This window comes from Suncus etruscus, chromosome 4 (genome assembly GCF_024139225.1).
Source record: "Suncus etruscus isolate mSunEtr1 chromosome 4, mSunEtr1.pri.cur, whole genome shotgun sequence".
In the NCBI taxonomy this organism is placed as follows: domain Eukaryota; kingdom Metazoa; phylum Chordata; class Mammalia; order Eulipotyphla; family Soricidae; genus Suncus; species Suncus etruscus.
In genome coordinates this window covers 86,015,299-86,028,526 of record NC_064851.1, presented here as the reverse complement: position 1 = coordinate 86,028,526, position 13,228 = coordinate 86,015,299, and the positions used below count along the sequence as shown (strand labels likewise).

Sequence of the window (13,228 nt, the reverse complement as noted above, 5' to 3'; positions counted from 1 at the left end):
ATTTAATTTTCCTCTATCTTTCACATCTACAGGTCATAAAATATAAACTGCACATCTCGGATGCCTTAATTCAACAGCTATTAGATTGTCTTGTTTGAACTGATTGTGCTGTTTGACAGATCTGAATCTTTGTTACACAGATACTCTGAATTTGCCTAAAATCTGGAAATAAACTAGGTGTTTTCCACCATTTACTGTGAGGATAAGAATGCATCAATAACATACAGTGATTTTTGCCTTCTTATTTCAGGTTCAATGGATCCAAGAGACTTCCTGAGAGAGGCACACATAATGAAGAAGCTAAGACATCCAAAGCTGATTCAACTTTATGCTGTTTGCACTTTAGAAGATCCCATTTATATTATTACAGAGTTGATGAGACATGGAAGTCTACAAGAATATCTTCAAAGTAAGTTAAAGATTTAATAATGGACAAAAATAAAAATCTTAGGTTAGCCTGTTCTATAGATATTACTATAGCAAGTCTTCTATAACCCAGAAGATATTTACTTTAAGTATCTATGTGAGAATTAATGCTTTAATTTTGATGGTTCATCTAATCTTTAAGAATATATATACTGTTTTCTTATTGAGAATATATTTATGTACCTGAAGAACAAGTCATTCATAACAGAAATAACAGAGTACTTAACTGTTAAGTGGTAAATTAGAGAATATATTATGTGTGATGATTTGTTTCTGTATAACTAATTGAACTTATAAGCCAACATTTTTATGGCTCAGAATTAGTGAGCATGGAGTATCATGCAAAAATAGAAGTGTTATATATATATATATATATATATATATATATATATATATATATATATATTTTACCTTCAGCAGTGTTTCACAACATTGTATTTTTTGATGTTTTAAATACACATATTACTAGATAAAAATGAAATTCTTAATCTTAAAATAGAAATATACAATTTATTTATACACCTGTTAAAGACTACTTCAGGGTATTGTTTAAGTTCTTTTTTTTTTTTTTTTTTGGTCCACACCCTGTGATGCACAGGGGTTACTCCTGGATATGCACTCAGAAATTGCTCCTGGCTTTGGGGACCATATGGGTTGCCAGAGAATTGAACTGTGGTCCTTCCTAGGTCAGTCACATGTAACACAAACACTCTATCACTGTGTCACCGCTTTGACCCCCTTGTTTAAGTTCTGATATTTATTATAAATAAGTAATTTAATATTAACAATATAATAAGCATTAAAACAAAATGTTGAAAGCAGAGACCAGACACTCCAGTGATAGTAATTTATAAGATAATTTTTATCTTTTAATATTGTGATAGGATCCATAAAACATATGAGTTAAGGAATGAGAGAAATGAGCATAAATAATAGGTTAGAATATTATCTGATTTTTCTGTGACTTGCAAGACTGGCCTTACTAAGTCACAAATCTATATAACAATGAAGAGCATAAAATCTTAGAATATGCTGTTAAAAATAAAATTGTAGTTTTCTCCTTGCAGAGATAACATGATCAACTCTATTAGAATATGTTATTCACTTAAAAAGAACAATTTTGGCCTTTCATCTCTTCTTCCTTACTTAAGTAATAATGTGCAAAAATCACGTTAGGTCATTTCTATTAAAAAAAAACACATCAAAATTCTTTTGTAATATTTGCGTTGTCAAACATAATAGTAAATTCTCAGTTTCTTAGACATATCAGCAGCATTTAATAAGAGACAATCTAATTTCTTCACTTGGAAGCTTTTCCGGCAGCTTTAAGTGTACCTCACTCTATGACTTTCCCTCCTATCTTTCTTGCCAATTGTTCTCAATCTATATTACTTTCCTCATCTAGACTTACTCACTTCGAAATATCTAAATCTCTTTTAATTTTCTATAACTTTTGTGCAATATTTTAATGATAGTATGTTAGCCCAATTTTTAGTATAATTTATATATTAGAAACTTCTGAAATTACTATGTCTCTTTTTATAGACAAATGTTCAACTGCCTTAATTTTTTTACTTGAATGTTGTACTAGTATGGATATTATAAGTTGAAACAGTAAGACACAGCCTCCAAAATTAAGACTTTGCATAATAAATTATTATTTTGCTTATAGTGTACATATAAAAATGTTCTGGCTGATGACTTGGCTAGACAAAATAGAAATAATATAAGAATCATTGAAGTCCAAGAGACCCAGAAAGAAAATTCCCACGAAGAATCAAAGGATTCTTTGGTCCACACCCTGTGAATGCACAGAAGGATAAAATAGCAGAGAAAAACATTCCCAGAGTTAGAGTGCATGCAACCAAATCCTGCATACCCAAAGTGTGCCTACTAAAAGAGTTAAAAAGAAAAGCACCTCTACTGCTTGACATTATGACACATCTTATGCTTAATGATGAATTTCAGAGATAGGGATAGAAAATTGAAAGCAGCAAGATAAAAAAGGGAAATTACATTCAAAGGAGCATCTTTAAGATTTACAGAAGATTTGTCACAATAAACTCGCAAGGCCCAAAGGCAATGGTAGGATATAATGACAAAATTCAACAAAATTAATGCTTTGCAAAGAGTACTTCACCCAGTCAGACTTACATTCAGGTTTGAAGGAAGGATACAGAGCTTCATAGATAAACAGCAGCTTAGGAACTTTAAAGGCTCAAAATGAATCCTAAAAGATGAACTAAAAGGCTTATTTTAAACAAGACAGACTGACAGACAGATACACCAAACTCCTACAAAAAGATGACATTAAAGCCCATGAAAATTATCTCTCACATCAATAGACTAAATGCATAAATTAGGATACAGAGACTGGCATAATGGATCAAAAAGCTGAATCCAACGTTTTCTGCCTAAAATAAACACCTGAATAGTCAAGACAAACAGACTAAAAGTCAAAGGTTGGAGGACAACCATTCAAGCAAATAATTCCCTTTAAAAGACTGGGGTGACCATTACTAATATCAGATAACACAAACCTTAATTTGAAAAGGTTATAAGGGACAGAGATAAAAACTTCTTACCAATAAAGGGATATGTACAACAAAAAGAAATCACACTCCTAAACATATATGTACCCAATGAGGGAACAGCAAAATATTTAAAAACAATAGCTGACAAATTTGAAGGAATACATCAATAACAACAAAATAATAGTGGAAGACTTCACACTACACTGTTACCAATTGATTGGTCAACCAGACTAAAACCCAATAACCATATACTGCTTCTGAGGGGAAAAATAAAAGAGAGTGGCTTACATATATGTCTCTCAATCCCCCCAAAACCGGATACAAATTCTTCTCTAATGCACGTTGGTCATTCTATAAGATAGACTACATGCTGTCTTATAAAACATACCTTCATAAATAAAGAGGATAAAAAATTGTATGACTTGTTTTTCTAACCTTATACTATATTTGACTCTCAAGTCAGAAGTTTTGTCTAGGAATAATGACTATGACCCCAATGAACCTTTCATATGGTATTTATCTTATTCAGACAAGGCTAATAATAATTTTTAATAATGTGAGGCTTTATTATTTACTCTTTTATAAACTTGATATCTCCTGACAGTATGGCAGCTAAACTTTTGGTAATAACCAACCCAATTTCATAAAGCCATCACAAATTAACATCCATTTCTGTACTAATGATCAAATGACTGTTTCTAAACATAAATTTTCTGTACTTAGTTATATAGGATAAGAAGAAGGAACTATTTTATACCATAAGAAATGAGTTGAGGGGCCGGGCGGTGGCGCTAAAGGTAAGGTGCCTGCCTTGCCTGCGCTAACCTTGGACGGACCGCGGTTCGATCCCCCGGTGTCCCATATGGTCCCCCAAGCCAGGAGCAACTTCTGAGCACATAGCCAGGAGTAACCCCTGAGCGTTACTGGGTGTGGCCCAAAAACCAAAAAAAAAAAAAAAAAAAAAAAAGAAATGAGTTGACTATTCTAAAAACTAAACATATATATAATATATACATGACTACTGATACAGTATTCACATGTTATAGCCACTGATAGACACTCTGTTTATTGATGAGCTAGTTGTTAACAATAAGATATAGGAAAGAAAATTTTTCACTAGTTGTGATGCAAATCACCATTGTTTGATGGGCTCAAAGACCAAAATAGGCTATGCAATATTTAAAAAGTTCAGAGGCAAACAACAAGCAATATAAAATACAGATGCATCATGAAATATGGAAAATAGCAATGATTAGATTGTTTCAGATATTTATAACTCTGTTTGTATCATGAGTTACTGTCACAACTGTTGCTTTCTTTTGGGGAATATACCTGTCAGTACTCAGAATTTACTCTTGGCTCTCTACTCAGCATAATTCTTCGTAGCCTTGGAGAACCATATGGGGTGCCAGGGATCAAACCTGTAACCCCATAAGTTAGTTATGTGCAAGGCAAATGCCTTACATGCTATAATATCTTTGCAGCCCCAATATTGTTGCTCAATACTATAGAATGTTCACTCAGGGAAGGAGAGACACACATTAGAATATAAGTATACTCTAAAACTGTAATATTATTACCATTTATAGAAAATAAAACACTTTTTATGATACTATTTTGTTGAATAAATCAGTGCTAAGGTACATAATTAACAAGTGGTATTTGCTTATTAAATGAATAACATTTGCTTTAATAGTCAATATGCTTTCCAAAGTAAGAATGATGTTTCCTCTGATTGCCCAGATGATGCTGGAGCAACAATCCATCTGAATCAGCAGGTAGACATGGCAGCACAAGTGGCCTCTGGAATGGCTTATCTCGAGTCTCAGAACTATATTCATAGAGATCTGGCTGCCAGAAATGTCCTGGTTGGTGAACATAATATCTACAAAGTGGCAGATTTTGGACTTGCAAGAGTTTTTAAGGTATATATACAAAATATTTTCTTATTAAAACATAATTATTTAGAAAGTTGTTGATATATTTTCAAGTATAAAATGTTTAAATTTCAACCCACCACAAATTTCAACTTCCACCCACAATAACCTGAGGTTCTCTCCTACTCCACAAGCTGCCCTCCTCCCCTCCCTTTCTCTCTTTGGTTTTTGGGCCACAACTGATGACGCTCAGGGGTTACTTTTGGCTATGTGCTCAGAAATCTATCCTGGCTTGGGAAACCATATGGTATGCCACGGGATCGAACTGCTGGCTGTCCTAGGCTAGTGTGAGCATTGCGCCACTGCTGCAGCCCTAAGAGGTTCATTTTTATGCTTCATTCTATTGGTTTGGGTCTCACGTTTACAGTGTCATTTGCTTTGTGGTCTAGTTACATACAAATCCTATATCTCAACACTGCCAAGGTGCTGAAACTCCTGACCTCTGCCCCAGCTACTTCCTATCTGCTCTTAATTTCCTCCTCAAATTATTTCTTTCCCAGTCCATTTCACTTTGTAATCTAGGGTCAAAGGTAATTAACAAGTTCTATTTGATATGTTGCATTTCTTGCCCTGTCTTTCTATATAAGTGAGATGATCCTGCTTTTATTCTTCTCACTTCATTTAACATGTTCTATTTAACTCTAGTTCCATCCTAGTTGCAGTAAACAACATAATTTCATCATTCCTTGCACATGTCTATTTATATATGTAACTTTCATTATATGTGTATTTTTTTTATTTGTAAAAGATCAGAATTCTGGGGCTGGAGGGATAGCACAGTGGTAGGGCATTTGCCTTGCACGTAGCAGATTCAGTATTGATGGTAGTTGGTACCATATGGTCCTCCAATCTGCCACGAGTGATTTCTGTGCACAGACCAGGACACCACCAGGTGTGACCCAAAAAACAAACCACAACAACACAAAAGATCAGAATTCTACTTAGAGCAGTAAATATATGAGTATATGAGTATTCTTTAAAATAAGTCCACCAATGCTTTAAGTAGACTATATCCTTATAGACAAATTACTTTCCATTTCTGTTTCTCTCCCAAAATAACACAATGAATGGAAAAATATGTAAAATTAAGTTTGTAGTTTAAATTTCTTTTAATTAATGTTCTAGCAGTTCCCTCTGCTAAGAGAAATGTGTCTTACAAAAGTATATGTAGTAGTTACCCTACTGACCTATTTTTATTTTATGATAGACTAATATGCAGGCTGTCTGAATTCTTCATCATATATTGATTTTTTAATTTTTTTCTATCGCTTTGCTTGTTGTTGATGCTGTTTTTTTGTTGTGATGACTAGGTTTGCACACATATCAGATTGTGACTATTGTGCACATACATTTTTAGCTGTAGATACCAATTGCATTACTTGCTCATTTATTGACTAATCTCCATTTTCCCCTCTTGACCATTTCATGACATTAGGCCAAAAAGGGAGTGATAGAAGAGATAGATTACTGAGCATTTTCCTTTACATTAATTTATGTATTTATATTTATTTTTAGTGTACCCTTAAAATGTGTGTGAAGCATGAAACATAGCAAATAAATTATTCTCTTTTTGATCTTCATGATTTTATCCATCTTTGTTTTTTTTTTTTTTTTTTTTTTTTTTGTTATTGTTGTTTTGGTCCACACCTGGTGATTCCTAGGGATTACTCCTGGCTATGTGCTCATAAATTGCTCCTAGCTTGGGGGACCATTAGGACTCCAGGGGATGGAGCCACAGTCCTTCCTAGGCTAGCACAGGCAAGGCAGATGCCTTACCCCTTGTGCCACCACACAGGCCCCTATCCATAATCTTCTTTAGAATTAAAGTCCCTGTTTTCTTGCATATCAACTTAGACAATTTGGATCCCAGTTTTGAAGACTAGAAAATGGTTACATGGTAACCATCTAAATCATCGGCTCTCAAAAATCAACAGTAAGTCAGTAGGGCCTTGAGGGATAGTACAGTGGGTAGGGCTCATGCCTTGCATGAGACTCACCAGGGTTTACTCCAGAAATAAAACCAAAAATAAGACTGGTTTGCTTTCAAATATTTTTGCCATAGTCCACACATAAAGTGGTGATTAATGTATACATAAATTGAGCATACATTAATTCACCCATATGTAATAAAATACATCCAGTTGGCTTTTAAATGATATTATATTAATGATATTCCAAGAGTTTTTTTCAGGTTTGTAGTTATGGGTTTGTAATCTATTACTGTAATTATGATTTGAACTGAAGATTTAGAAAAGCTTTTCTTTCTAAATTTCAGTGGACTGTTTTCTAAATATCAGTGGGAACCTGTTTATATGTGAATGGTGACACCAAAAATTCACTTTGACTTAACTTAATTCCATAATACATCAACAGTTAAATAATGAAGACATCTATGAATCCAAACCCGAAATTAAGCTGCCTGTAAAGTGGACTGCACCCGAGGCCCTGCGTGATAATAAATTCAGCGTTAAGTCCGATGTATGGTCATTTGGAATCCTTCTCTATGAAATCATTACCTATGGCGAAATGCCTTATAGTGGTGAGTAGTTATTTTTGAAGTGGGCCTTTCTGCTGCAGATCACTTACTTAGGTATGACTTTAAATGCTTTGCCCCGACTTAAAGGACAGAGTTATAGAACTGATCACACCATGTGCCTGTGGGAGCATAATAGATAAAATTGGATGACGATGATTTGCATTAATTACGTGGTTTATTGCCTCTTTCCCCTTTGCTCTTGAATTGCAATCTTACAGATATTACTTGCTGTAATATTTCATTTAATCTTCACAGCATGGAAAGAGAATGGTAAATCTGAAAAGTCTCCAGAAAGTTCAATTTAAACTTTAACTTGTTTTTTTTTTATTTATTCCATTCTATATTTTTTAGGTCTGAAAGGTTATGAAGTAGTACAACTGTTAAGTAAAAATTATAGACTTCCTCAACCAGCTAATTGTCCACGGAAATTCTATAGCATCATGTTGGATTGCTGGAAGGAAATACCAAAGGAAAGGCCAAAATTTGAAACACTGTATTACAAATTTGAAGACTATTTTGAAACAGACTTTTCATATGATGCCAATAATTTTGAAAGGTTTGAAGACTGAAGAACACAAATAATGAAGCATCAAGAAAGCAGAATTATCAGCACCAAAATAAAACCTTTGAAAGGTTAAAACCTTTCAAACCTTTGCAAGGTTTGAAGACTGAAGAGCACAAATAATGAAGCATCAAGAAAGCAGAATTATCAGCACCAAAATAAAACCTTATTAATCAAATAAAATGAAATTATTTTGATACATTCAAGTGATAGGGTAAATTTGGTCATTGTAAGAAAGGATATTTTATTGATTGGGACACTGCAGAGCAATCTAACTTGATGTACTATTTTCTCACTGCCTGGAGAAATCAAACGTACTAAACAGCTCCTATTTTCTTCTTAAAAGATACTTACATTTGTATTTATTGTTTGAAATAATGATCAAGAGGATCAACAGATGATAGTCAATTTTTACTCAGTGGCTGTTGTAGTATTTTCCTGTTTACTGATTAAAGTGGTTATTCATTGTTCCTCAGATTGCTGAATCCCATCAGGCTGCTATTATGAAGAAATTTGATTGCTTTGCTGCACAGCAGGACCAGTGCTCTAAGACTTCTATTTTCTTTTAAAATATCCTGTAACTACAATGATGGTAAAGCCATGTTAAATGACTTGATTGTACTTGGAATAATTGCACATATTTTCCTTTGCATAAATAAATGAAGCAGCTGTTGAGAAAAAGAATTAAAATATCTCTTTTTTGTAGGAGGAAATGATGAATTTTTCTATATCTCAGTATGTGTCATCATAGAATCATCTACATTGGTTTTAATCTCTTAATGCTAAGAAATGGATCGCAAAGCTGATGAGTTTTTAATTTGTGGAACTATGCAAGAAAGAGCTACTATTCCACAAGTCCTGAAAATATGTATCAAAATCATATAGGCAAATATGAAGAGAACATTTTGATTCCTGTGTCCTAAATTTATGAATAATAATGATGATAAAATTGATAATAATAATAATAATAAATACTCTTTATGACTGATAGACTATGGTTTAAAATTGACTACAAAAGAATTCAAGCTCAGTTTCAGATACAGAGGTTAGGTGTAATTTATGGCCTTTTTTTATAAAACTATTTTTCATATGATGGGACAAAAAGATTTTTACTCATCTTGAATTTGCATTAACTTTTGTAAGAATATCTTTTTAAGCAATGGGTATATCAGATGCTATACTTTACTAGATGACTAGGAAGAGGTTTCCAACATTTTTCATAAAATGAAGAACATATCTGAAAGATATTCTGATGTAAAGTGATATGAATGAAATAAGTCACAAACTATAGAATATTTTTAGTGTATTATTTCATCTTTTTGTATAAAAGAACAAAGAACATATCAAAATAGAGAAACTCCCAATTCGCATAGATGAGGTCAATCAATAAACACTCTTGCTAAAAGACAGGTTATGCTTTTTTCCAAACACAATATTATTATTAGCTCAGTGATCTTAATAAAACTCACATCTTTTTTTGTATTACCCCTCTGCTATTAATATTGTTAAGGTCAGAAGTTGTCAGCAATTGGGATCTCTGTTTTTTTCATTTATGTGGAGATAGTGGGAAAATTCTGCATTTTCAACTTGCAGAATTTCAACTTGAGAAAATTGGGGCCAGAATAAATCAATAATAAAGTTAATATGAATGTTATATGTTTATTGACTCAGAAGGATTTTTGTCAAGAAACTATGAATGGGGTCATATTTCCTAAATACAAGTGGAGATGTTGTTTTTCTATGATGCTTAAAAATTTCCTAAATGAAGCAACTACTATAAGTAGTAGCTTGAGTAAATAGTACAATGATTATGTCACTTACCTTGTATGTGGAAGTTTTGGATATACTCTTGGAACCCCATATGGTCCCTGAGCCTAGGTAGGAATGATCCCTGAGTGGATAGCCATGAGTGAGCCCTGAGCACTGCCAGATATGAGCACTTCCAAATAAACCAAAAATATTATGTCAAATGAGTGTACATAAAATTAAACTTATCTGTAATTTTATGGGAAAATATGGAACTAATGACATTAATGAATAGAACATATTTGTAAGCTATTTTCAACACTATCTTTTTCATCAGCAAGCATATATAGATCTTTAGTTATTAAAAACAAACCTAGTGAATTGAGCAAATTATATATAACAAGTTACAAAACTTAATGTCAAACTTTATTTGGGTTCGTTCCCCAGCATCTCCACCAAAATTTTTTATTTGAATTTAGTTTTAAAGTTAACCTATAAATGTGAACTAAAATATTCAAGTTTCTTCATTAAATTTAAACTGGTGTTTATTTTTAATTTTTGTAGTTGCTTGTACAAATAATAAAATCTTTAGTAAGATTTGATTTCCAAATGTTTGAAGAAAGTTATTCCATCTTGTTTCAGTATCACCTGAGATTTGTTTAACTTACTATATTTAATTCTTGGAGATATTTATGTGCAAGGTTCTGTCAAAGTAATCTATTATTTTTTATTTTACCTGATGGATCATGGAGAAACATAACGGATTCACTTATGAGGCATAATAATGGACTTGTTTTTAAACTGACATAAATTTCTTTCCTTGTATGTAATAAAAGAATCAGGAAAAGATAAGCTGAATTTTTCTTTTACAATGATCCAGCTTTTGTTAAATTTACTTCCTGTAAATTGCAGCAAAGAACTTTTTAATGAGATGTTTTATTTATGTGATTTAGAGTCAGTGGTGAAAGATACTGGTATTTCAACTCTCTTTTAATGAAACCTAATTTTTTTTCAATAGGAAAAAATTTTAATGCCATTAAATCTTTTTAAGTAAGGGTTTGAGGGAAATAAGTTTAACTTGCCTAAGGTCAAAATAGGTACAAGGCGTACTCTTAATTGTTGTGGAACTTCAATACGTATAGGCAAAAAATAAAAACTATGAAAACAAATGGTAAAGTCTAACATGGCAGCAGACTACACACTACACAATATGAGAAGGGAATCTTAAAGGACAACAAAGAACAATCTATGGGAAGATGACAGGCTCAGGCACTTTTTCTACTTATAACATATGTGTTATGGTGACTCTATAAACCAACTGGAACATAAGGTACTCACACTCTTGATTCTGTGAAGGCCCAGAGAGAACCATTGTATTCAGAAGTATGCATTTTCTCACCCAGCTGTAACTTCCTGAAGGAAGTAGGGCTCAGCAGGTGATTCAGGTTTTTGCCAAACATATGTCCTAATTGCAGTAATGTTTTTTCAGTATCTTAGTGTACCATATGGCTTATGGGCCAAACATCCTGCTTGTTTGTATATATGAATGACTCTTTGCAACCAAGCATCTTGTGAAAAATAATGGTGAAAACTTGATATTTATTCAAATTATGTCATTATTTTCTATCTTTTAAAAATGTTACTCTTAAGATATTAGCCTTATATACCAGAGTATTAGAATTGTCAAAAGTACTTTTGGGAATCTTACAGTCATTTATTATGGAGAAATATGGATCTATAATTTTCAATAAGATAAAAATTTAGAGCTGTAAAATAAAAAATTCTGAAAGTTTGATAAATATAATTCTTTAATATTTATGACCCATGAAATTTTAATTTTAATTTTCATATTATTATATGTTTGTCTATATGCCTTGTTAAAATTTTCAGATTTTTCTTTATATGTATGCAAATAGAATGTTATTTATTAAGTTTAGAAATAAAATAAAGAGTAAAAACAGTAATAAGATGTAAAATGAATTTTAAAATTAATTTGGCTTCAATTTTTACTGAGCTATATATACTACATAGGAATCATAACATCAAATTATAAGAAACAAGATATCAAAACTTTTTCACTTGCCTTTTTAATCTGTATATCTTTATTTTTTTTATTAATATTTAAAACACCTCGATTACAAATATGATTGTAGTTGGGTTTCAGTCATGTAAAGAACACCCCCCCCCCTTCACCGGTGCAACAATTTCACCACCAATGTCCCAAATCTCCCTTCACTCCACCTCACCCAACCCCCACTTGTACTAAAGACAGGCTTTCCAGTTCCCTCATTCATTCACATTGTTATGATAGTTCTCAGTGTAGTAATTTATCTAACTGTATTCATCACTCTTTGTGGTGAGCTTCATGTCGTGAGCTGGACCTTCCAGCCCTCTCTTTGTCTCTGAGAATTATTGCAAAAATGTCTTTTATTTTTCTTAGAGCCCATGGATGAGTGAGACTATTTCCTCTGACTTATTTCACTCAGCATAATAGATTCCATGTACATCCATGTATAGGAAAATTTCATGACTTCATCTCTCCTGACGACTGCATAATACTCCATTGAGTATATGTACCATGGTTTCTTTAGCCATTCATCTGTTGAAGGGCATCTTGGTTGTTTCCAGAGTCTGGCTATTGTAAATAGTGCATAAAAGAATATAGGTGTGAGGAAGGGATTTTTGTATTGTATTTTTGTGTTCCTAGGGTACATCTCTAGGAGTGATATAGCTGGATCAAATGGGAGCTCAATTTCCAGTTTTTGGAGGAATCCCCATATCGCTTTCCATAAAGGTTGGACTAGACGGCATTCCCACCAGCAGTGGATAAGAGTTCTTTTCTCTCCACATCCCCACCAGCACTGCTTGTTCTCATTCTTTGTTATGTGTGCCAATCTCTGTGGCATGAGATGGTATCTCATAGTTGTTTTGAATTGCATCTCCCTGATTAGTGATGTGGAGCATTTTTTCATGTGTCTTTTGGCCATTTGTATTTCTTCTTTATCAAAGTGTCCATTTATTTCTTCTCTCCATTTTTTATTTCTAGCTTATCTGAAGCAACAGTTATCAATGTAAGGCCCGGACAGATAGCACAGCGGCGTTTGCCTTGCAAGCAGCCAATCCAGGACCAAAGGTGGTTGGTTCGAATCCCGGTGTCCCATATGGTCCCCCATGCCTGCCAGGAGCTATTTCTGAGCAGACAGCTAGGAGTAACCTCTGAGTACCGCCGGGTGTGGCCCAAAAACCAAAAACAGTTATCAATGTAACATCTTTATCATCTTAATAAAAAATAAGCTCTTCCAGAAAAGGATAACAAATATAAAACTAATCCTTTTTATGTGCATTGTTGTATTGAGCTTTCAAGTCATATTGCATAATGATAGTGGATTTTTATATTAGGAATATGTGGTTGAAAACAATTAAAATTGACTTGAAAGAAACTAAATTTTAATATAAGTACTCCACCTTTGAATACAAGGTGAAAGTT

The 13,228-nt window shown here is 33.0% G+C and overlaps 1 protein-coding gene across 1 annotated transcript in view; it reads left to right on the top strand.

The window, feature by feature from the left end:
- Positions 1 to 8,002, top strand: part of FRK (fyn related Src family tyrosine kinase) — a 127,361-nt gene extending 119,359 nt beyond the window's left edge. The window contains 4 exon segments of the mRNA XM_049772610.1: positions 251 to 409; positions 4,704 to 4,885; positions 7,271 to 7,436; positions 7,785 to 8,002. Of these exon segments, the coding sequence (XP_049628567.1) occupies positions 251 to 409; positions 4,704 to 4,885; positions 7,271 to 7,436; positions 7,785 to 8,002 (725 nt within the window).
- The last annotated feature ends 5,226 nt before the right edge of the window (positions 8,003 to 13,228 follow it).